The 27,606-nt window shown below is 31.6% G+C and overlaps 1 protein-coding gene across 1 annotated transcript; it reads left to right on the top strand.

The window, feature by feature from the left end:
- On the top strand, positions 1-27,606 carry LOC132715333 (uncharacterized). Its single transcript, XM_060698325.1, has 48 exons — positions 1-251; positions 738-879; positions 2,262-2,481; positions 2,761-2,910; positions 3,164-3,509; positions 3,958-4,261; positions 4,564-4,690; positions 4,915-5,145; positions 5,606-5,806; positions 6,143-6,420; positions 6,903-7,056; positions 7,482-7,697; positions 7,945-8,110; positions 8,659-8,924; positions 9,167-9,367; positions 9,572-9,713; positions 10,314-10,345; positions 10,677-10,818; positions 11,003-11,226; positions 11,533-11,700; positions 11,944-12,127; positions 12,667-12,781; positions 12,974-13,104; positions 13,293-13,510; positions 14,268-14,373; positions 14,679-14,795; positions 15,266-15,401; positions 15,653-15,833; positions 16,060-16,333; positions 16,725-16,911; positions 17,347-17,570; positions 18,214-18,443; positions 18,922-19,075; positions 19,328-19,506; positions 19,868-20,008; positions 20,419-20,587; positions 20,840-20,984; positions 21,301-21,422; positions 21,760-22,038; positions 22,342-22,545; positions 22,871-23,074; positions 23,493-23,832; positions 24,042-24,427; positions 24,962-25,180; positions 25,534-25,629; positions 25,806-26,131; positions 26,633-26,834; positions 27,061-27,606. Exons 1-48 carry the CDS (start codon positions 74-76, stop codon positions 27,348-27,350), a joined length of 9,447 nt encoding a protein of 3,148 aa, XP_060554308.1. The 5' UTR covers positions 1-73; the 3' UTR covers positions 27,351-27,606.

Here is a 27,606-nt window from a genome sequence, read left to right as displayed (position 1 = left end):
AAAGCAAGCGCCAGAAATATTAAAACAAGTATTAACTTTGAGAGGCTCTAATAAGCCAGCTGTTTTCGTTGAAATGAGACAATCGTCTTCTCCGGTAAAGTGGACAAATGATGGGTTTTGGTCTGACATAGTGATAAATGCCTCGTCAAATTATGTCATCAAACACCTTGATCCATCGGTTATTCCGAATTACATAAAGAACTATTCATTTGGAATAAAATACATGTCAATTCATTTGACGTTGGTGAGAGGTAATGCATATTTTGAGCAAATTGCGACACTGTAGCTAACATATTTTCTATTGTTCTTCTTAAATACACTTATTAGAAGATCATACTGCGTTTAAACGCCTGATCAGAAATATTTATTTTGTACACCTATGATACTATCAAAATCACATACCGTATTCGGCTGGAATAGCAAAAAAAATAAATATCTATATCTATCCTACTGCTATGGATTCAATACTACAAATCAGAGATTGGATTGCACGTATGCACGTACTATACATAATCAATTATTATTGCTTCTTGTTTTAGAATTGGATAAAATACATCTTACATAAAAACACTTTCAACCGCAATCAAAAGAAATTCCAGTGTGAAACTCTTCTTTCTATAATCTTAAATATGGGTGTTTCTATACTGGAATTTGTACTCAAAACATTTTATGGGGGGATCTTTTTTCCTGCTTACACTTTTATTTTAATGTTTTACGTGCATTTCTTTTATTAACAGGTTCTGCTTCAGCTAAATGGAGGCTAAACGCACCAGAATGCACTAAGTTTCCGGAACTATGTACATTGGATTCCCAATCGTCGATAACTAGTGTAAATGATTGGCAAAACATATTGCATGGAGGTTTCATGCATTCAGACAGGTATTAAGCGCAGTAATACTTGTAAATTTAACTATCATAAATTAAGACATTCAAAATCTTTTTCATGTTTGTCTGGGGTTAGCCAAAGTTTTTTTTAAGTAAAACAATTTAATTTATCTATCGTATAGCTTTATATGTTTGTTGTTGTTGTTTTTTTTTTTTCAGATATTTCTGCTCAGCATAAATATTCAAAAGATAATAAGTTCGTTTTTATGTTTAAATGCTTTAAGATTACTGTCGGCATAATAAACGGCAATTACTTAAATGTTTGGTATTACATAGTTTACAAACTTCTTTGAAGTCCGATTACAGAATTGCTTGATCATTACAATTTAGCGAAGTAAAATAGTTACTGGCTTGATTAACAACGGATAAGTAACAAAACATCTGTTTTATCTTTCAGTACGCTATACTTGTTTGTTTGTATTAATCTTAAAAATAATCCGGATATATGATAAAATTCAGCAAATGTCAGACACCATTTCATTTGTCAATTCGTTATCAGCAGATTGATTCAAAATCAATAAGAATGAATTATTGTCAATAATGCATGCAATTCAGTTAATGATAATATGAAACTTAAAATGTAATTTTTCAAGCAAATCGTTATCCAATAAGCTTCAAAGTAATTTGATAAAGCTAAACTTACAAAGTAAATCGTGATAAAATTACCATCATTAACGTAGATTTATCATATACTACAGTATATGATAATATTTTGTTTCACATTAACGGGCTGTACCCTTAATTGAGTTGATAACATCAATCCCCCTTGAACATTTTGTAAGCACATTTTATTTCAATGAATTTCTATCTAATGTTATCTTCAGTAAAGACAGTAAGTTATACTGACAAGCTTTGTGTAATGAAATGTGAAATACTTTAGTCCTCTAGTTAAATTTTTTTGTACCCTGTTAAGTTATTTCGAGTATGATACCGATGTAATAAAGTGGCCTAATTGAATAATGACCATGTAGTCATTTCGTTTAAGGTTAAGGTCAGGAAATGTCAAAGTTGAATTCCGATCACACAATTTTACGTCATATCGATAAAACTTGCAATGACTCAACCTCAAAAATAAAGTATTGGTGACAGGTCACTGCGAACGTCAGTGTTTTGTCTCTACTGTACAACATTAGCAGCACAGACTACAAGGTAACAACAAGTGTTAACTAACCTCGCCACTTGCAGCGGTATATGAATACTTAGCGATCGCTTTGGTTTGGATAAAAATTATACAACTTTCTGATTCTTGGCCAACATTGTTTAAATGGAGTCATTTTCTTTCTCCAAAATTTGTCACGACTTTTTTTTATAGAATATAGACCTGAGGTAGCCTCCGAGACAAAGGCAACTTGTTTAGCTACTATTATAATTTCCAGGATACAGTTTACGGTATCTGCTAAAAATGGCGGAGAAATCCTTTATGAAGAGAGATCACGTATTGGTCACTACTTTAATAACACCTATCAAATTCGGGGAATAACGACAACAGAAACGCTTGAAATCAGATTTGATATGTTTCAACCCCACCATTGTTTTGAGACAAATGACAAAGGTTGTGTAAAAGATGCTTTACAGACGGAAGATTTTGTTACGGAGGTACCATTTTATTAATTTTGTTATTTCAATTCAAAGTTGATGTCACTTCACGCTGAACATGTTTGCTTATTGAAAAAAACGTGTTATTTCTTGAAATAAATGAGTCCTTTTAATAGAGTTTTCATGGTAATATATTTACGTGAAAATCAAATCATACAATTGATAAAAATTCAAAGAGTTAGATGAAGACTTTGGTTACGAAAATTTTAAGGTGTGATTAAAAACACTTTAAATTATAATTTAAATCTAATATGGTTAAAATAAAAAAGTAAATTTCAGCCACATGTATCTGTGCAGTGGGATGGATGGACTGATGATCTTTCTGGCATTGATACATTTGACCTGTACGTTTGGTATTTGTATTCAGAAAATTCCAGTCCCCTTAAACACAAATATCTAGTGTCTCAGACAACTGTCAAATCACCACAGGTAAAAGTTCAACTTAAGTAAATTATGTCAATTTTCATATACGAGTTCTGGTAAATCTGAAGGATTCTTAATTGATTATGAACATTGTTTGAAAACCTCTTTCATTTGTGCTTACGTTTTCTACAAAAAAGATCATATTTTTAATAAAAAATTGTGTTCAAACTGATATTTTTTCTTTGATATAATGATCGTTGATAAAAATTATTTTATAAATCATTGTTTGTTTATCATATTATGACGTATTTCGTTTCAGTCGTCGATATCACTTAATCTTACCGAGGCAGGACCACATTCTGTTGAATTGTTTGTATTGGATTGCGCGGGAAATAATAAGTCTGCACGAAGAATTTTTTTATTTGACAACGTATCTGTAGTTGAAACTTACGGATCGCCGCTAAAAGTATTACAGGCTAATAAAGACGACTGGATAAACCATTTTCATGACGTCATTTCTGTCGTTTGGACAGACAGGTTTAGGAATGTCAGACATTCGATCAATGGATGGCTGAATGCTGTGGCAGACAATAAAATTTTAAGATCCCTTGATGACCGCGATGGTAAATCCTTGAGGACTGTTGAAAAAATAGATAACATTGAAGGTGACTGGCTATGTCATTACGATTTCTTCATCCTACCATCTTTCTGTCCCATAAATGATTGTTCAAATACTGGCATTTACTAGAACAGTATATGTACCGACATTGCAAAGTTCAATCAATATTTATCGATTTATTGTCGTTTTTTTTATTTTATTTATTTATTTATTTATTTATTTATTTATTTATTTATTTATTTATTTGTGAAGTGTCCGTTTTGCAAACTGTCATTTATTTGTATTATCGTTATGTATTCATCAATAATTGTTAAGCTCTAGAATACTTTAAATAGTATCAAATTACATTTACGATGATAATTCCAAGGTTAATATTGTCTTACAAAATGCATGTAAAATGCATTTCAAGAGTTATCATTAACAATTATTTATTACTTATATATTTATTAATAACATCTTTGCGATCTATTTTTAAATTGTAAATTGTGTTTAAGGAGTGGTAAGGTATGAAATTGCCCGCCAAATTGAATTCAAAGGAAACTCTACAAATACCAATTTCCAGCCTGTCCCAGATTTGTATTTTCACTCTCAAAAGATGGTTTACGGCAATGAAGATCTAGTAGACGGCAAGAAACTAACCTACACAGTACGAGCATATGACATTATGAAGGAATATGCTGAAGACAATGTAACAGTCATGGTAGACCTTTCACCACCAATTATCCGTAATCTATGGTTGACGAAGGGTGACTTAGTAAACATAAGTGTTCACAGTGTATTGGAATTGAAAGAACTTACGTAATTTATATATTTCTTACTTTCATAATATTGTTATATATATACAAATATGGAACCACGTTGAAGTTATCTTTATTTTACTGTTTTTTGTTCGGGTTAAGAATTTTAATTTAATAAGTCATCGTGGAACAAACATGGAAGATGGTTTATATTCCCCTAGTAGGTTTATAAAGAAAAAGAACATTTAACCATACGGATCAAAACAATTTAAGCCAGAATACCATATTTTGATGTTATTTGAAGGGGATACCTCTACCTATACAAATTTTATTCGCTAACGTTTTATTTAATTTAATTTTAAGTATTGAATGGGAAGCGTTTGACTACCATAGTGGTCTTCATCAGGTTTCATGGAGGTTGTTTGATAACTTCACAAGAAGTATAATTGTACATGGTCAGTCTGTCGAACCTCCGCAGGGCGAAACTAAGGTAAGGAATAATTACAAGTAAATATCAACGTTACATTAACAAGGTGATTTACACATACATGTGCACTACATTTGTACTTATATTTTGTCTTAAAAACAGATGTTGACTGAAGAAAATACAAAGTTGATATTTGTCTTGTTAATGTATGCTTTGCACTGAAACGTGAATTTATTTTTCATAATGTAATTTTATTTCTTTAAGCATATAAGTCTGTATTTTTTCAGGATTTAAAGGAATGCAATCAAAAATACGGGTTGTATCCTCGAGGACCGAACTGCTACTGTTCTCCGTACAATGGATGTTTTCATAGACATTATCAGATCAAACCACCAGTTTCTAATGGTAGTAGTGGAGGTTTAAACTTTGGTAAAGAAATAGGTGATCATGATTATGACTATTATATCGAGGTAACAGTCTTAAACAGTGCTGGACTAGAAACCACCAAACATAAGAAGGTATTGACATACCCACGTTTTACGACTTAAGATGAATTTAAGAGACTCCACTGAGGATTTTTGACATGACGGGACTGAGAATATTTCTCCAGAATAATCATTTTATTGTGCAAAATGACCTAACATTAAAAGCGCTGTAACGTTTTTAACTCAATCAGGTTACGAATCGCAATATATATCGATTAATAATTTAATGCTGGGTATATTTTCTGTTTTTATGCTTATGATCATTTGGACCATACATCTTTTATCTTAATACGAAATAAATATATGACTGTAGTTCTGTCTTGCGTCCATTTGTTAATATGTAAATATATAATATACTATTTCTCCCTTACAAAATGTTTCTTTAAATATAATGAATACAATTCTGTGTATTAATTTTTGTTTTGTTTTTGTTCTACATTTTAATAGTGTATAAATTCATAAGTGCAAATAAACTATGTATCCATTCTTTTAGATAACGATCGACACATCGCCACCACACGAGGGTAGAGTACACGATGGTATACCTGGAGATCCCGAAGTTGACTTTCAGCAGTCACTAAAGCTTGAAGGTTATTGGGATGACTTTTTTGACAAAGAAAGTGGAGTATGGTTATTTACATTTGGCTTCGATCAACATTGTTTACATGAAAATGAGCTTGATATACATTCAAAGGTTAGTTAAGAACTACAGAAGAGTATGGCATTACTATCTTTTGCATATTTAAACAGTACCATGCCTCTAGGATCTAACGTTTTTTTAAATTTCTCATCAAAAGATTCCAATTCCAACAGTTTGGTTATATTTAAACATTGATTTAAAAGTGTAAGATTTAGCTTAGAATTCTACACAAAAATCATTCATCATTGCATTTAAGGGATAATATGCCTATAATATAACCGTTGTGGTCGTCAATGAAATCAATTAGACTAAGTATGTTTCTTCTGTAAGTGAAAAAAGGTCCATTATACGAACACAAGGATTGTGCAAACATATCAACTTTTCATTCAGGTTAATTGGACGTACGACAGTAAAGCTGAGTTTACAGCACCAAAACCTGGCAAATATTTTCTCACAGTCATGGCATATAATCACGCCCTTGGTCATAGTAAACCTGTTTGTTCTGACGGAGTTACGATAGATATCTTACCGGCAATAGTGTCAGAAGTTGTACTTCATGATGCAGTAACGGCAAGCGGTCTTATCAAGAGTGATCTAAATGATACAGTTTATGTTTTATATAGAAACCGTGAATTGGAGAAAGTTGATAATCCAACTAAAACTTGCAGGTTAGGTTTTTCTGATTACGATGATGTAATAATTTTGAGAAATCTGAATATTGTACAGCACGACTTTGTTGTTGCATTTCAATAAATTATTTCGATTTTGCATTTTCCCTACGGGTGATCCAGAATACCCTCTTAAAACTACAAAGGAAGAACTTAAAATATTGACCTGTTATTTATTTATTTATTTATTTATTTATTTATTTCATACCCTCGAATCCCCGTTAACAATTCTGTTGGGTTTTTTGGTTCCATCAAATGTTTTCTTGAGTTACACACACAAATTCCTTTGGGGACCATGAAAAGGCAAAAAATGTAACATTGAACATGATCATCGCCCTTTGGAAAATTCTGTGTTTACTTTTCAAATAATAATTTCACATTTTCTAATAATATTAATTATGATTTGTTTATTGCCTATGAATCATTTGAATAATTTGAAAATAAATCTTGGAACACTTTTATTATTATGATTTATGTTACAGAGATCTTTCAACAACTGTTCCGGACTCTAAAATAAAATTGTACCCACATAAACGTTCTAATGGAAGCTTGAGTAGAACTGTTTTGGATGAGGAATGTGACAATCTTCATGGTGTCCATTCAGACTTAATTTCCTACATAACATCTGATTCAAGGGTATATGTACTATAACGCTTTACAGAAGTTAGAATATTTAACATAAAATACTTTATATGTCATAAATATCCAGTGTAGACATGAAATTAAATGTAATAAAAGATTTATATTCAAATTTGAATTTTTACAAAAAGCTTTATAGCGTTAATTTACATGCTTATTAAAAAAAAGCATGTTACATTTTCAATTTAGCCGTTTTTTGAATGATCTTGAAGGCTCTTATAAGGTTAAGTCTTTAAAAAGATCAAAATTTAGACAATCTATCGTTTATTGCCATATGAAATTACATGTCACATATAGTCTATACATGTTCACAATCTTGAGCCTTGAGTACATTCTTTGTAAATTAAATTACGATTGCTTATATTATGCATGATATATTGCTGTAAAGCTTGTTTTAGTTTTAATGATTTCTTTTTATTTAGATCGATATATCATGGAATGTTACATTTGGAGCTGGTAGTGTTTATGATTATGAAGTAGGAATAGCATCTGAGAAGTCAAAGTTTCCAGATGTTTTGGACTTTACTTCTTCTCACCATCATCAGCATATACGCTTATTTCATCCAGATATTTTTGACGGGGAACAATTTTATGTCATGATAAAAGCCATTACAAAATCATCCGTCACAGACATTAAGGTATTATTTCCAAAATTCATAGTTAAAAAATTAACTATTTAACCCTCATTTTCCTTTATTTGCAAACAAATTATAACGTACGACAAAAATATAAGCTCTGTTGTATCTAAATAATTACCAACATTTTGCTTACAATTAATTTTTACTCATGATGCATATAATATAGATAGCAGTGATAATTAGTTAACACATTCATAAAAAAGTTATTGTTGCATGCATTCATATATATATTTTAAACATACTTTAGACAATTGGACCATTTGTTTATGACTCATCAAAGCCAGAGTTTACTGGAGAAATCAGTCTTTCTGTTGAGCACACCGACAGCGATACTTTTCTGATCGCTAAATGGAACAAAGATGCATTTACAGATCACGGAGACCCTAATGCCTTGAGATACGAAGTAGCTGTTGGTCAGTGTGTAATTGTTATTTCATTTGTCCAAATATTTTTCTGTCAAAAGGATGCAACTTTGTAACCTCTTCTTCTTGTTTCAACATATTACGTATATATAGAGAGAATATTGAATAAGTGTATGACAAATACTGAATTTATTGAACATGTTGCATTAATCTAAATTATGCGAGCCTCAGGTGAGCATTCAGCTCGTTCCATATATTTAGTTATGATCCTAAACAAATATCATACTAGTATACTAATTCTCACATTCACGGCATAAAATTATTTTATAGTAAAAAAAATCACCTTTTCAATTAAGCAAATATCATATAACGCTTATATTTGGCCCCCGTTCCCGCAATGTTTGTTTCGTTGTATAGTTATTACACATGACTATTACTGTTTTTCAATGACTTTATTGCACTACTGCATCTGGTTTTTGAAATTTATCATAAACTGTACCATCCAATCTGTTTACGAATGAAATATAATTATATTGTTTTAAGATACACATTTTAACCTAAGCTGTTCATTTTTAGAAGTGTATTATCAATTCTTTCAGGAACAACAAAAAATGGAAAAGATATTCTTCCATTCAGCAGTATTTCCACTGGTGGAAGTTGTAAATCGTTTACACAGCAGACTTGTACAGCTTTTTCAACGCACTCACTGCCATGGCACTTACATGGTGAACTCGACTACTTTGTAACGATAAAAGTAAGAGATACGGCAGGTCACTTTGTGACGGCTGGCTCAAAGCCATACAGACACAACATTGAATTGGCATCGAGAGGCATTGTTCATGATATTGACGACAGTATATCACAGGTCTTAATTTTTGTATCACACGGCAAATAATGTTACAGTATGACAATGATGTTTTGCAGTGTAAAGTTATTTTTGCAAATGAGTTTTAAAAACTTGTGTAGCAGTTCCATTCTAATTTGATAATTTCTAACTATTTAGTAGGAACGTGTAATGCAATTGTTCAAGTCATAATACATAATATATATTTATATTTTCTAAACGTTTTATGGTTTTTGTTTACAAATTGTTTCGTTTTTTTTCAGTTTGTTGATATTGATGACATCGACTATCAGACAAGTACCTCTAAATTAACAGCCAGGTGGTCAGGCTTTGAACACCCGCATGAAGATATAAACTTTACAGTTTGCATTTCTAACACTACTTCCAAAAACTTCATAACATGTGCTAACAGTGTTTCTGGGAATAAGCATACATTTTCCGGCCTTAAACTAAAGCCCTATCAGGTATAACTACGTAACTTGAAATAGCCTTCGCTTTGCCATCTATACCGTGTAGTTTTCAAATTTTTATATGAAAAAATATCAATTCCTACTTTACGTGCATTATTATATTAGATAATAATTTACTGGGATCTGGCATTTTGATTGATTGAAATGATTTTATTAACATTTCCAAAATGCTTATTTCTTATCATGTCTAATTTCTAGACATATTACCAAACTGTCATAGCAGAAACTGAGGCAGGAAATGTTACCGCAATTTCTGATGGGGTGACGGTGGTTGTAGACGGCGGAGAAATAAGCGGAATCAAGGTGCTCGATGGTGCTGTTTGTAATTATTCTATTGGTGGTGTGTATATTTTCTGTTGTTACTAAGATTAGAAACTGAATATTTTCAGATTCACGATTTATTTTAAAGTATTATTATTTATCATGTCATTACATTGATTTCTGAAAGAAAGTGCATGCCTAATAAAGTTAACTTTATCAGTCGTCTTCAGCGTCATCAGACACTTTCATCAATACATATTGAAACAAAATGAAGAGAGTGGAATATCGTTTTACTTCTTACCAATTTTGAAATATTAAAATGATAAATTTTCAATCGAATTTGTTTTTAAATATTAAAGTCTCTCTTACATTTGACTAAAAACAACAAGGACTATTTCATATAGATATTACCCTTGGCATATTACTGCGAGCGGTATAGTATAAAGTCGAGAGGGTCTTGTAAGGTTTTTGTTTCATTTGAATTCTAAAAAAAGAAACGCATATTACGCAAGTGTCTGATATTAAAAAAAATCGAACAGGCTCGGTACGGAAAAAGATTGTGTAATATCAGACACGAGCATGGTATTCTCTTTCTATCATCTACATTATTTACATATTATTTGACGTCCATATGAAGCACATTTTATAATGTTTAATGAATTATATATTTAATATTCAGATATCAACTTGACCACGTCACATCATGATGAGGTAAAGTTTATATATCATACTTACATCATGAAATTAATAATTTTCATTGAACAGAAAATGACTGTATCATTTAATGAAAGTTATGCGAAAGATTAATGCCTTAAAACATTATTTAGTAAAGTAAAATTTAAAGTGGGAAGTTGGTAAATTGCATTATAATTATATTGTGACTATGATATAATTACATTATACATGAAACACTGTACATGAACTTTCATACAAAAAATATAGAAATTCTAATCATATGCATATTCATCAACTAATGAAAAATAACTTTTGTTGAAAATGTTGAATGCAAACAAATTTATAGTTATTGTCATATTTCTTACAGGACAAACGTTTACCATGTAAAGAAGATAGAGATTTCCAGGCATCAACAAATGTGCTTCAGGCACACTGGGAAATACCTACAGATAAGGCACATGTCCTACGTGATATACACTGGGCGATAGAGGAACGAGCTCCAGTTACAAGTAAAGATTTACAACAAAATAATTTTTGATGAGTACAATTAACAGCAATAAAAAGTTGACCTTCTTCATTCACCATTATCCATACAGAGTTAAGGAACTTCCATACATCTTACAAATACACACATGTACTTACATCTTACAACTCATTAAAAAGATAAAAGAAAAACTAATTTTACTGTTTCAGATATATGGAAGCTCTATACTGAGTATGTGTCATTGAGAACAAGTTCGTCATACATGGAAGAAAGTGGTTTATCATTATCCCCTGGCAGAACTTATAGAATATCTTTGAAATTTTGTGCAGGAAAATATTGTTTCAAACCAGTACATAGTGACGGTGTTACTGTTGTTCCAAATCCTCCAGTTACTGGGAATATGACTGTTACATATACTGCAAATACAACATCGGTACATTTTTATTTCACCTTAGAGTTCAAGTTATTATATTTTTAACTTGCTTCATGATATACTGAATGCCAGGACCGGACAAAGGGGAAACATGAAATAACTTCATGATATGCCAAATGCCAGAAAAAAGGATACAAAATACCGTGAATCACGTCTTTGTTTATGTTTAATGAAATGCTGACATATTCTCTGTAAATCTTTATACTGAATTATAATAATGTTTAGGAAACCAAATTAATACACGGTTTTGTAACGCTTTCAATTGCTATACGATGTAAAGAAAGTATGCATATTAAAATTGTTCAGGTTGATGTCAGTATGGAACCATTCAAAGATACCGATATTGAAGATCTTACTCAGTCAAAAGATGTTATTGATCATTATGAATGGGCGTTTGCAGATGAATCCGCGTTAGGTCGACTGCTGACAAAATGGACACGGCTATCGCATAGGCTATCGAAGTATGATAATTCGGTAAGTTATTATTGGACAATATCACCTGCATAGTCAAGTAAATTGGTGAAGGGTGTTCAATTTCTGTGACATGTAGCTCAACGCCAGTCACTTCCTTTCCTTGCGCGCTCAGCATATTAGAATTCACCGGTTCTCTGTTTTAAAACAGAATCGGAAGTTTTTTTATGATTTTGAATCAATATATATCCTTTTAAGAGATATACGACATATTCATTTGAAATCTCTATAATAATTTATTTGCAGTTGAATTTCACAATAGACCTAAATGAAGAAATTGCTTTCACAAAGTGTTGGATACTTATAATTCGAGGGTATACCAAAGCTGGTTTATCATCCACAACATCTTCGGAAATCAGAAATTGCAAGGATCTACAGCAAGTTCGAACAAATGCTGTTATTGATGCGGTCGGTGAGCCTTTATCAACAGGTAAAACGGCCAATGATCTTAGAATATTTATATCCAATTTGATGATTTCTTATTGTTCTAAAATTTTTGAGAAAACGAACATTTAAAACATTTGCAGCAAAGAATAAATTTCTTTATATTGTCATAATATTATAAGAATAAGAGTTAAAAAGATTATTTATTTATAATTAAAAGTATAAAAATTATTCAAAATGCGACTCATATGATACCACTAATGCCCATTATCAATATCATTCCAACGGAACCCGATATTATCATTTTTGTCGTACTAGCCGCTTGTCATGTTTTTTCTCTATCTATGCAATATACCAGCATTTATATACCTAAAACGTGTTTGAGATGTTCGTTATCATAAAATATGTTTATATAATATCATGATCTTTTCGAGGCGTTACGGGGTTATTGAAAGTTTAAAACATCTTTCCAGAATAATAAATAAAAGAACTGAATTGTGTTCATAATCAGATGTACATGTATTAGAGTTTATGCAATGACTCAGAGTTTAAAAACTAAAAAAGCAAAGAGTTTCATTTTTACAGAAGACGACCATGTCGGAAAAGAAATCTTCTTAATTGAAAATGATGTTTGGAAACAGCCTGACAGAGATTATACCCCGTATTGCAACATTTTATGTGCAGTCTGGCCAACATTAAGGTAAACGAGTCCAGTCCAATTCAATGCGGCATTTCTTTGTTGGTTATTTACATAATTATATAATATGTGTTATAAAATGAATAAAAATATATTTAATATGAACATACTACCTTATTTGAATAATTAAGTTTATTAGAAATACAGTGAAAAAAGTGAAAAAAATGTATAAGTACTTATATCATTTTTATCTAGGCACTCTCAATACGTATGGGCCGTATTATTAGTAAATGTGGATGATCCAACTGTGTTTTACGATCGGTCAAAGAAGTTAGGTCTGGATGACCCATGTGAACATCCTGATGCTATCAAATGTGGCAAGACAGGTTTGTAATTATATAGTTTTTTCAATATCAAATAATAGTTTTAAAATAACATTTTATGATGCTTGCAACATACGTTATATATCTCCTGTAAGATACCGGAATATGTCAGCAGAAATCATTCATTTGAAAATTTTTCTTTGACAAAACCAAAAGAACAATATATGATTTGTTTTTATTTTTCCATTTAGAGAACGAATTCATCAATGTCGGCTTCAATTCTGGTGAACTTACACATGGTAAACGCTATATATTTTGTATTCATGCTAATGCATCGAAAGTAGAACATGAGTTTTGGACCGAAGAACTAGAAGAGATTGATGAATGTAGCGATGGAATTACAATTGATCTTACGCCACCAATTGCAGCCGATGTATGGATAGGAAACGAAAAAGAAAACTTATTTCAAGTAAAAAAATGTTTTCACTGTATTTTTATCAATGAAACCTCAGTATTTTGTCTGTTTCCAATTTAAAAGTTCGTTCCGTTATAAGCTATATATTTATCGATTTTGAAATGTTAATCATACTTGTATAATACACTTCACTATAATACACGAATGCAGAAATCGGTGATTTACACACTATGTATAATAAAAGAGTCTGTAATCTTATAGATACTAAATTATTTGGTATGATTTTTACCAAGCAATACTCCTCAAAAGCGAAGTAGAATACTGCTGTAGCATTTTTTATACAATTTGTTTTTTAAAACTCATGAAAATGGATGGGGTTATCCCTCAGAAGCAATGGAATCAACAGCGAAATCAACAACATAAAATTAAAATCTGGAAGAACGGTGATCCCTCGGAAGCATTTGTCCCAACAAAGTTATATGAACATTGCAAACTCGCTTTGATGGCGTCGGTGCATTAGAGATGTGAGATCATGTAAATTTGTAACATTGTGCAAGCTCCTGGCTACGGCTCAAATAGTATTCAGTATCAAACATTGATAGGATTGAAGATGGTAATGTGTATATTTGCTGTGTATGTGTGCGTATCTGCGTGCGTCTGTGTATGTATTTTTATATCATATTATACAAAACCTTTCTGATTTTGATAAATTATCAGCCGTATTCATTGTGTAGAAGTCGATTTTATTTTATAATGTTTACCTATCATAAACAATTTGTAAGAAGAATATATTTATTTCCCTTCATATTAGACATCAATATCTGAGCTATCAGTACATTGGAACTCATTCACAGATGTTGAAGAGGAGGGTTATGCTGCTCATGTCAGTGGGATTACACACTTTGAGGTTGCTCTAGGTATAATCTGTATTTTATTTCTCTTTGTTTTCAATTTACAGTCACATTGAAATCGTTTAGTCTAGGTTGTTTTTTTATCTAATATGTGTTCTGCATTTGGTCTTTATGTTGGTGGCATAATTTTGAATTTATTCAAAGTATTTTGTTCTGATAGATACGTAAGTGATTGCCTTATTAAATACGTCTTTCACCCGAATTTACACCTGTGAACTTGTGAACACTCATACTGTTAATTCAAACATAAGAATAATATCCTGCGCGATATATCAAACGATATAGGTATAAAATAAAAGTTTTTTTTTCAGGAACTGCTTCAGGTGGTAAAGACATCCAACCGTTCACAGATGTTGGACTAACAAATCATAAGACATTCCATGACCTTAAGCTACAAAACGGACACACTTACTTTGCCTCAGTAATTGGTAACAACTTTTTAATATCATGTTTTCTATTTCAAACATTTGTATGTTACTTTAAGATTAAAGCATCTTTAACAATGTGGCTAGTCTACCTAAAATTAAAGACATTTGTTCCTATATTTTGTTATGTTTGATTTTCATTTTGAACATTGGCAAAAGCAAACAAAATCATTCCATAAATTGTAAACGTAAAAGACCCAACTTTATGTCATGTTATTTATTTATGAAAGTTTTATATGCCTATCTATCTTGATTAAATAATAAACAGTCCAGTGCCCTCTATCCAATTGGCATTTGTCCTACCTTATCTTGACATAAATAAAATGCTGAGGGCTGGTAGGTGAAACATACAAGGCAATACAGCAAATGTCGCTGCTGTTTAGATTATTGATACTCGTACGAGTATGTGCGATAACTAAAATGCATATATCTATATGTCCAATACATTTGTTTGTAATTTATTTTTCTCATAGCCTACGACTTTACGGGTCAGTTCTCAAAATCAATGTCAGAAGGGATAAAAGTAGATACAACACCGCCACAACTAACAAATATCACCATCACTTTACCATCAAGGCATATTTCTGACACGGAATTTGTGGAGGCATGGTAAAAATATTCCGCTTTGATATGTTATTTTAAATGCTAATAATGACAAATTTACAAACCGAATGTGATAGATACTTTAAGCATTTGTGTGATGACAACAGTAAAAGGTATATCATCACATAAAAATAAGATAATGAGAAATAATTTTTTCAAATGAGAAATGATATTTTATTTGACACATGTTATACACTCTTGGTAGTTTACTTTAAAATTAATTATGTTACTGACTACAAAATAAGATTATGTTTCAGTTGGAAAAATGTGTTCGTAGATTTAGAGAGCGGGATCTCACATTATAGTTGGGCTGTAGGTACACATGCAGGATATGATGATGTATTTTCATTTGATGATACAGAAGAATTGTGTGCAAAAACTCCAGAAAGCACTCCTTTAATGTTAAAGGAAGGTCATGCATACTTTGTCACTGTGAAGGTAAACTATTAATAGGGGTTATTATGAATGTTAAGTTTTTTCCAAACTTAAATGAAATATTATTTAATCTATAATTGGTGATATGTTTAAATTTAAATATTATGAACATTCTTTTTGAAAATTACATAAAGATAATGTAGACATTTAGAAATGTTTAAGTATAAGACATTGAGAGACTGAGAAATGTCATTTACATATGTAAGATATAATGGTTTTATTTGCTCAGGCCCATAACAAAGCTGGTTTATACGCAACAACGTCATCTTGGGCATTTACTGTGGAAGCAACACCACCGGTCCCTGGTAAGGTGTACGATGGTCCTCCTGGAATAGATGGTTCGTGTGTTGATGTTGATTACATAGAAAACCATTCAACATTAAAAGCTCATTGGAAAGGCTTCCTCGACCCACATAGCACGATGGTCGAATATTTTGTGAATATTGGATCCTGTAAAGATTGTGAAGATGTTCTTGTTAAACAATCTGTTGGTATTATAACAGGTATAGCCTTTTTCTTTATCAATACATGCACGTTCGTTTTTTTTTTTTTTTTTTTTTTTTTTTTTGTTTGTTTGTTTGTTTGTTTGTTTGTTTTTTTTTGTTGTTGTTGGTTTTTTTTCTTTCTTATTCCGCAAAATTACATATTATTATAAGGCTTACAAAACACTTTTATTAAAAATGTGAGATAATTCGTAATTCATATATTTATGATGAAATTATTTGTTCCTTTACATAAATGTACACAAAGTTGATAGTCTTCAAACCTAACATCGAATATGACTACCATTATACTCTTAAAAATGTATAATTATATATGAAACTACATGAAGTATTGCAAATAAAAAGAATAACATGAAAACCGACAGCATAAGTATTGGTTTGTTACCTGCAGGTATTGAATTTACATTTCTACAACTGTCGGAAGGACTTCACTATTATGTGACTGTAACGGCGTGTAATACAGCTGGACTTTGTTCATCTGCGACATCAGATGGCTTTGTTGTAGATTCAACTCCACCAATACGTGGGATATTGACAGACGGGCCATTAGAAACTGAGTTACAGTATCAAGCATCTAGGTTTGAATATTTAAAATGAATTCGATACTTATATATATTAATATATGTTAAACAAATATTGTATATGAATATACTTACGGATTTAAGGTCAATACTATTGTACAAAGTATGAGGCTCCTAACAGCAATCTCAAAGTGCTTAAATAATCTTTTAGTTGTCTTTTATTTCATAAAGATTCATAAAGAATTGCTTGTTTGAATTCAAACAAAATGCTTATGAATACACCTATCGTGAACAGTCTGGAACACAATACAATTTATAAGTATGTACCAAATAACGTGCATCGCTTTTTATGAAACTAATTGCAAATGACATGGCATTCAGTGAAACAATTTTATACTATTCTGAAGCATGAACATTTTTAACTTACGAATACATAATTTCTTGGTCGGTTTTATGTTAGGTAAGTATGTAAATCTATTTCTTATACACCAGGAATTATATCGGCTGTGAGTGGGACAGTTTTACAGACCCACAGTCGGATATATCACACTATGTATGGAGAGTAGGAACAACTAAAGGTGGCGACAATATAATACCTGCTGATGATGTACACAGGCATGAAGAGGCTTTTATTTTTGATCTACAGTCAGAATATAAAAAGACATTGCCGAAAGGTGTTCGCATTTACTGTACTGTGCGTGCTTATAATAAAGCAGGTGAATAATCTTATGTCATGTGCCTTCTTTATAATTTTGCGATATTCATTACATTTTTAGACAAAAGTCATAGACTATAAAATGAATATATGACTTTATATTTTAAATTAAATTTGTGATTTCAAAACACTTTGACAAATAGATATAAATGCCTGTATAATTCACTTTTATATTTTACTTCAAGAATGTATTGCTTTGGCTGCGTTAGAAAACATGCGATAGTGTTTGGTTTATATTTGAACTTATTGTTTAAAGTAAAATGGAAACTTTTCAATGACGATGAACTGGCGCCGGAGTGAAATCATAGACCTTCGATTAGCTTGTTAGTGACAAATATCTGTGTTGTAGTAACTTATAATTAAAATACCCAAAGAAACTGTTTCATTTAAAATAGACTTTTTTAATTGTTGCTAGAGATTGTTTAGACATTATCGTGTTTTATTTGAAACCTATTGTTTTAGCTCTATTGTGGTGAAAGCTTGAATATCTCTCAAGTCCGCGTCCTGGGCCTAAACCAGTAATGTGTCATATAAGGAATCATGGTCGTAAACCCTGTTAAGCTCTCACAAAAAATCCCTGGTTGAAGGGATAGACACCTTAATCACCAAGTCGTTTCACATTCATCTTGTTTTCCTTTTCGTAGGAATGTATGTTGAAGCCACGTCGAATGGTTTTATCGTTGATGATACACCGCCAATATTCAAAACAAATTTAACGATGTCATCGATCGGGACGATCAAAAACGGAACAACTGTGTCGAGAACAACCTTGAGGGTGTATTGGGATGTCAATGACGATGAATCATTCATTGAAACTCAACATCTTTCTATATCTTCACATATGGGTGGAGATTTTAATTTGTCATCTACTAAAGTTAGTACTATATTTAAACTGTTTTGGAAAAGATGAAAATATATTTCTTGTTTTATTAGTAATCATTACTTTCCATCAAGAAAAAAGGTTAATAATTATCATTAGGTATTTAAGAAAATTAAAGAATAATATATGAATTCATTCTGGTAACAGTTTGTTAATAATTATCTATTACACAATCTGTTTTGTCTCCAACTTTTAAACATTCTGTTTAAACAGAAACTCCTTGAAAAAGAGGGGTTTAACCCCTCGAAACGTTGGACATAGAAAAGTTTGTGTAATAGATAATTATAAAATATGAAGCTTTTTTATTAGAAATTGTATGTCCTTTTTAGCGTAACAAACCATTGCAATTACATAATTATCGTATGGAAAAATGCTAGAAATGTATAGTAGATTAGTTATCAAATTTACATTTTAAAGCAATTACGTGTGTACTTCTTGAATTTTATATATTTTAAGTTGTCTGTTATTACAGATTGATGGTATTGTTAGAGACTACACATTCACCGATCTTGATTTTCACGATGGAAGTTTCTATTGCATCAAATTGGTATCCTGTAATGGTGCTAATCTCTGCTCCAAATCAACACTTGCTAATATACTTGTTGATAGCACAAGACCTACACCAGGTAATCTAGGGATCATGTAATATACCAGAAAATTCTAATTCTCTAAATGTTTTGGCCCAATTTATGTCTTAAAAAAGCTTATATACATCTTACAATATGGACAATACTATTTTATCAGTTTAGGGAAACTTTCGAAATATGCACTGCCTGAATAGCTAGCAGTGCCGATCATGCTCTTTCGTTAAACATTACAAAGTTGTTAAATCTGACAAAAACCTTTTTTATAAAGAATAATTCACTATCAATTCTCAGGAACTTTTGCAATCAATACTGACCACGCGGCAGCTTTAGACAGACAACCGGAAGATTGGATGAAGTGGACACCCATATCAATTAATCTGGCTTGGCTCGGTTTTGAGGATTTACACTCAGATATTCATTCATATAACGTTAACTTTGGTAGTCAGTTTATGGGCAATGATTTGAATGAGGTATAGGATTACACCCATTGTTTTATTCATTATAAATAAAAGGGATTTTATAATCTTCAAATGCGTGTTTTTTCTGTGTGTCCAAAGGCTCGAATATAAGGATATGCACGGGCGTTTACCGAGTCAAACAACATATGATAGAAAAATATTGCATCTGCCGCTTCAACGGTACTGTCAATTTGTTATTTATAGTACGCATAAGAAAAAATTTCTTCATTCAGAATTCCATGTTTGTGGTAATACTAATATATACTCTTTGTGTTAACGAAAATTTATCATGAATATATTATACATGTGTACGTAACGTATAATACAGTTTTTATATGTTATAAAGAATATGTAACTGTTTATCAATCAATAGGTGCCTTATACACCAATGATTGTGAACCATGATATAAATGCAACGTTTCACGAAGATGGAAAAGTTCAAATGTTCAAATTTCATACACAAAAGCTGAGAGAAAACATGACAGTCTACATAAGTGTTACAGCAAAAAATCACGTAATGACTTAAATCATTATATTGCCCTCTGACCTTTATCAAAGGAATTGAATATAGGGTTTTATATTGTTTAAGATAATGATATATCTAGTGATATAGGTGATATGCTATTTAGATAGTTATAGTAGCTTTGGGATGCAGATTTTGTTTTATTTTACATGAACGATTTTATGTATTTTATTAATACATGTATAAGGGTTTATATATGCAAGTATTTGATGACTTAATCACAAATACCACAATTTAAAGGGTATGTTACTATGGTTACTACATGCTTGGTAAATATGGAAAATTATAGTTTCATATTGCTTTGTTGTTTTTTCTTTTACTTTAGTTTTATTTGGATATTTTAAAAGTAGTGTTTTCAAGATATCATTAATAAATTAATATTGATCAACTGATTTTGACAGGTTGGACTCACAAGTGAAATGATCCATTCACAATTTAATTTGCTGTTTGGAGGCATAATGGAGCTGGTTCGCAGATGCGAAAGCTTTTCGTGCGAAGGACATTGCGTGTGCGCACCACATGGTAAGATGTGTCATAGTAACAAACAGTGTAACGATATAAGTGGCTCAGGTAGGCAGTAGTTTTCTCTTTTTTTCTCTTTTTTTCTATTTTATTTTCTGTTTCTATATCAAAAAAAGGAAAACAAAGATCATAAAGTTTAATATTGTAGTGTGCATTCAAATTAAAATACTTGATTGATTTATAAGAGATTTAAGAAACAATGGTTTCTATTTGGAAGAAGATTTTGACAATAACTAGATTAGCTGTTTGTTGATACTGGCAATATTTCTTAAATTTATAAACTTTCATTTCCTCCATCAGATAATAACAATACAAATATTGAAGTTGACGACTATCTAGATCTACGATTTCCAGACAATTACCCTCACCCTCTTCATTCACCATTTAATAGTATACTTGCTGCGAAATGGAGAATTGCACGGCTCGATGACAAAAACCCACTATGGTACTATTCTTTACTTTATGTTGCGACAACTAGCACTTAACTTTTTATTTCATAAGTGCAAGTTATATCAATGAAATTATATTACACAATGTGACTGTGACTGAAAATATATTGTGTATAAACTGTTCTGTATAAATTCAAAACTAAATTGTTCAAATTGTTCAACTTTTAAGTAAAACGTGTTTGTTACAGTACTGTAAACAGCGTTGATAAAGAACGATCAAAACTAAATAACAAAAAACTTACACGTATTTAGGATCAGAGTCAATATGGTATTGATGATTATAAATTGCTTTATTTCCTTAATTGGTTAAAGGTACGAGTGGAGTGTAGGTGAAAGTGACTTTGACAATCCAATTGGTGTATTTGATAAAATAAAGGAAAACGTGTGGCATGAAATAGGTCATGACAATGATATCGTATTCACGGTTGATAGAGGTAAAACAGATTATTTGTAATATAATATATTATTCTTCACAGTTTTAAATAAGCAATTATGTTTTTTTCTTCCTGAGCTTGTATTTGCGATCACAGCAAATGTTAGGAATGACGATACATTTATAATTGGTATCTCAAAATAAAAAAAACTTAAAGTTATTGATATATCCGTGAAGAATAACCAATGCGTTTATGAATACATTTCTAAAGTGAAGAAAAAAGGAAAAGTACCTATCCAAGTATGAAATAAAACAACGTATATTTGTAACATATATAGAAATGAAATGAAATGAATGAATATGAAATGGGGGTTTATTGTTCAGTTTTATTGTTTCAGAGAAATCTGTTTTGCTTGAACATACATCTTACTCAGTCTTTGTCCGAGCCTGGTACAACAGTGATACGTATGCGATATTTAAAAGTGATGGTCTAACAATATCCCACACACCCCCTTTGTCGATTGTTACAAATGGGAGATCAGTGAAGGAATTATCTACAGAGTCAAAAAGGGACGTTGATTTTATAACAAGAAAAACTCAAGTCCGTGCTGATTGGACGGGAAAGTTTGCAAGCCAAATATCAAAGTATCATTTGTACATAAGTACTCATCCAGGGGGTAAATGAAATTGTATACTTCTTTCTTATATAACAAATTATTGATAATGTTAATCATTGTTAAACATTATTAGTAAATGTGGATGGTTGTCGGAAATAAGTGTCACTATTGCGTATTTCTCATATACAGCTTGTGAGTGCAATGAGTGCAAAAGAATGAATAAATTAAAGGAGTTTCAACAATAATTTCCAAAATTATAAAATTATGTTATAAATTGTTTTTACACATATATAATAATGCAGATTAAAATTATGAGATATGTACTTCAAACCACGAGCAGTTTTTATTAAAATGTTTTCACAGGTCATGACCTGCATGTGGTAACAAAGAACCTGCAGCCCCCTTTGACAAGCTACAACATAACTGGATTAAAATACGAAGAAAATACGAAATACTACACAATAGTGCAGGCATATAATCTAGCTGGTCTACATACCACAGAGATATCTGATGGATTTATGCTTGATGTAGATCCACCATCTCCAGGGATAGTCATGGATGGACTTGGTATATGATAACTGTGATATTTTGCCAATTTATAAAATCAGTGACATGTGCCGCTTCTTATGTTTTAACTATTATTTAAGAAGTAGCATTTTTGAAAATTACTTACACTACAAATGTTTATAACTATTATAATAGATCAAGAAGCATGCAACAATTAATGTCATATCAATATCATTACTTAGAATATTAGCTAGTATTGTTATGTTCCCATTTAATTCTATTATGTAAATTTTGTTGGTTTCATATTAAATTATAAACTTTGAATAGTCAAAATCATCATTTCTTCATGTTTAATGTGATATTATATATGCGCGTACTTTTTTAGTTTTACTAGACAAACACGCTACAAGTGGCACCGACCGAGTACAGTCCTTTTGGCATGGATTCTCTGATACCGAATCTGGTATCAAAAACTATGAATACTGTATTTCCTCGGGTGATTTACCAGGGGAATGTGATATTAAACCACTTTCACCAGTTGGTATTGCAACAAGTGTACAGTTTTATCCTGAAAGTCCTCTAGAACATGGTAAGTTTTAGTTATGTATCAGGAATTACAATTGATAGCATCAAGACATGTTCATTACCTCCATTCTTTCAAATTCGAAATGCGTATTAAAGTCAGTTTTAACATAACAAGCTCACGTTTTAATGAAAACTACATATTTTTAGTAATTCATTTCATTTATTTGGGTTTTGCTTGAAACTGACACAGTAGAGGTCTTTTGGCAATGTTCCATATGTAGCTTGCCCCTATGTGCCCTTTTTCAGGTACGAACGGGTAACTGAGTATAACCTCCGACATACAATAAACTAGCTGGATAGCCACCTTACATTTTAAGATCCAAAGTCCCTGGCGGGAAGCGAACCCACAATGTTGAACGGCCCGACACGTACTGCAGTAATGTATGACATTTTATTCAGTATACAGTACTTTAATAATTTAGGTGGCATTGTTCGAGGGGAGGTAAGGGCTCGTGATGTTGTAGGACACGTGTCTAAGCTTGTGTCTTCAAATGGCGTAATAATTGACACGACAGCTCCTGTTAGAGTAAAGCGCATTGAATGTCAACCAAATTCCTTATCTGACGCATCTTTTGAAAATATTTTGAACTTTGAGGCTTATTCTACAATATGTGATAATATAACAGAATCACAGTGGGATTTGGCTCGAGATACTTGCGTTACTCTCGAGAAGTCAAATATGGCACAGCACGGATCTATAAAACTACATCTACAGGGTTCGATCTCACAGAAAGTTGATACCAAAACGCAAGGCAAATACAGGTTATTTTATACTGTATCATTAATTGCGTTATTTTATTTTTAAAAATTTTACGTCATAACTCCACAGCATTTAAGAAATATTCAATGTAAGCTTACATTGCTTGTTTGAAAGTCCAGTTTATTTTTGATATTGTTTTGTACAAAACAAAAATACTCTGTTTTTCGTCTTTAACATTAAAGGTAATATCATTGGTAATATGTTCTTGCAGACTGGTGTTCCATACATCAACTATACCATCAAAAATGTTGCACCTATCAGCTTTGGAAGGTTACACCCAGGTAAATGAACAAAGACACGTGTTCATGATGTACAGCAAGCCTAACACTGATACATACTTATGGCAGAAACATGTTTACTATTTCCATTTGGATACAAACACATCCATGGTACAATTTGGAACTGTACAAACAAATTCCGCTTTTGCTATAGACGGGATTGAGTTTCAACTTTGTGAAGTTTCTACGAATGAAACAGACGAGGCAGACGGACATGTCAACATTCATACAGTGTTCGTTCATGATTGGTCATCAATTCATGCGGAATGGTCTTTCATCGATCCAGAAACTGATATACTTGAGTACATGTGGGCTATTGGTAATATTTCAATTTTAACATAAATCTTGTCGGTAATATTGTCAATGTTGAATTCTGCTTAAGCCGGTGCTACGATTGTGAAAAGTGATTTGTATTGACTACTGCCGTCCATGAATAGCCTCAATCTATAATTTGCTTTGTTAGTGAACTTCAAAGGTTGTCATTTTTTGCATTCCCTTGAAATATGGTTTATAATTTAACAAAATCACTTGGGGGATTTAATCAACCTTTCTGGTCCTTCGGTTCATTAATTCTAATACCTTAAGTGTTGAAGATCGAATGCCAGAATGCCAATTAAGCGGTTGCAGGAACGTTGGTGATTTAATTTCTTTTTACTCTTATGAACAAACATAATTTTAAAGTTTTCTTTTGTTGGGGGATCTCCTTGTTCTAGACATAAATTCAATAAAGCATTTTAAGTCTGTGACAAAATATATTTGTATATCATTTGAAAATCCTTTATACATTAATATTTATTGTATTCCTTGTGTAATGTTTGCAATTGTATGTTGGTTTATTTAATATTTCCTTCAGGAACTGTTAAGGGCGGTACTCAGTTACAAACATTTGTTAATGTTGGACGACAAACGTTTGCTAGTAACAACACTCTTAGACTGGAACACGACACTGTGGTATATATAACAGTTATTGCAATCAATGCTGCGGGACTACGTACGGTGAGCTACTCAGATCCAATTATGATCGACCTTACAAAACCTGAATGCCAGTTTGTAAATGATGGTCCTGTACTTGGTAAGTTTGAAGGTAAAATGCTTGGTACTGATCAAAAAAGGATATTATTAGTCTGCAAATAAACTGTTTTCTAAATACTCGTTTTAAATACTTTTATATACGAATAAACTACTTTTTACGTGTTGGTCATTTGTTTTAAATTTCATAATAGTGTATAGATGTTTTGTTCTTAGACTAAACGATGAAAATTTCGAAGCTATGCTTAAGTAATGTGAAATGAGTTAGTAATTTTAAGATTGAAATGTCTCCTTGCTTTTTGCTAAAACTAAGAATATTCAAGATGTAAATTTTAAAATTAATAATTTTAAATTAGTTCAATATCATGGTAGGGTTAACAGCCATTGTATTTGCAGGACAAGATTTTGATTTCATAAGAGGGCTTCAAATGGATTTCCATTGGGATGTATCAGATCCTGAGTCTGGACTAGAGACGTGTTCCTGGGCATTAGGTAGATACCAGATAAAAATGTTGGGCTTTTTATATAAATAATAGTGTCTTTTTCTCTTTCTTGTTCTTATATTTTATGTCACATTGAAGTTATTGTTGCTGTAATGTATTATTTGACGTCGCTTTAAACAATGTTTCAAAGTAATACCAGATGAAAGAGTAATCTACATTTTATAGGAGTTTCCAAGGGTGATACGTCAGTTCAGAACTATGTCACAATCAAATCTGATCAAAAGAATGCAACCAAACTTTTTACCAGTATACCACATGAAAAGATGTATGCTACTGTTAAGTGCACAAATGGCGCTGGATTAACGCATACATGTTCATCTGATGGGGTGAAAATGATTGAGGCACCCCCATCCGTTGATGATGTGATGTTAGAGCTCCTGACAACTTCAGCAACACAGTACGACTCCCGAGGTCATTACCATGGTAACAAGACTGAGATTCGGTTCCGATGGACAGGCTTTAAGTATGATGACGGCGTAGAAAGTTATATGGTACATTTCATTATTACAGTTTGTTAAAATATCAATGCAAGTCACTAATGTTTAATTTTCCATAAAATGCAGAACACAATATGTTTACCAGTGTTAATATTTATAATTAGTAATGTTACTGGCAATGACGTACGCTGACAAAAGATCTATAACAATTCTTATGTGTTAAAGATTGAATACTACTTAAGCCGGTGCTAGGTGGCATTATATATTGAACTTTTTCATTATCTCTAGGAACAGACTCAGTCGAACAGCGTCTGCAGTTATCAAAATATTTATTTATTTATTTATTTATTTATTTATTATTTAATTATTTTCTTTTTTACTTATTTTATTATTTTTTTTATTACTACTACTACTACTATAATTATTATTATTATTTATTATACTTTTTTATCATTGCTCTCTTAATCGCAATGGTTCTCCCTTATCTAGATTTTAAAGTAACTTGTTAATATTAATGTTTTTTAAGTGATTTTAGAAAACAGGTTATATTTTTAGATTGCCCTTGATGGAGAAAATGTGTCGGCGTCAGATATTATAGAAGGTTCATCTTCTGGCTACAGTTATGCAAAATTCACAGGACTTAACATGATGGACGGAAAATACACTGTATCTGTTACTGGTATAAATGAAGTTAAAATGTACAGCCAGAAAAGATCCAGCTTATTCGATTTAGTCACTGTTCCACCAAGTCTCACGGGTAAGTATTTGCGACTATTGTTAAAGTTCAGTATTGGAGAAATATTTCAAAATTGGTGTATTACTGGTATGCGTTGGACAGTCATCAATCGCTTACTTTCCTTTCAATTTTGTAGCATTTCCATTTTGATTTTTCTCTTTGTAAATGAATTATTTTTTGTTGCTGTATTGTTTTCTTGTTGTTTTCATCCAGGTTATAACTGTTTTCCCACTTTTATTGATTTCAGGATCACAAATTAAGACAAACTGGATAAAACAGACATCAACAGCCTCTGCGTCATGGGAAAACGTATTTGTTTCAAGTAATCCCCTTTACTTTGAAGTTTCGGCAAGGTTGGCAGAAGGTGGAGAAGGGAATCTCGTGCAGTGGCAGGAAACAGTTGATACACGAATTGAAATAGTTCTAGACACGAATGAAATGCCTTCTGCAGGTGTGATCGTCCGATTTTCTGTGCGAGCAATATCGCATGTTGGGTTGTTTACGACTGCACATGGCGAACTCTTTGTATTGCCTTAACACTCAGTGGTATCATCCGGAAATGTTTTGGTTTCATTTCAGATTTGAAACCATGTACAAGTGATATGAACTCAGATAATTCATAACGATCATTGAAATAAATGGTGGAAACAATTATTTAGATTTTTTAACTTTTTTTTTCTTCTTTTTACCTTGTGTGCTTAAATTTTTTTATTTTTAGAAACAATGTGTGTAAAATTGTATTGCATTATTGTATATAAAAGTAGCATAAGCAATCTAATTGAAAGTTTATTGT

This window comes from Ruditapes philippinarum, unplaced genomic scaffold (assembly GCF_026571515.1).
Source record: "Ruditapes philippinarum isolate M1 unplaced genomic scaffold, ASM2657151v2 ctg852_1_1_1_1, whole genome shotgun sequence".
Lineage (NCBI taxonomy): Eukaryota > Metazoa > Mollusca > Bivalvia > Venerida > Veneridae > Ruditapes > Ruditapes philippinarum.
Note: the sequence above shows the minus strand (reverse complement) of the source record. Positions and strands in the feature narration are given on the sequence as shown.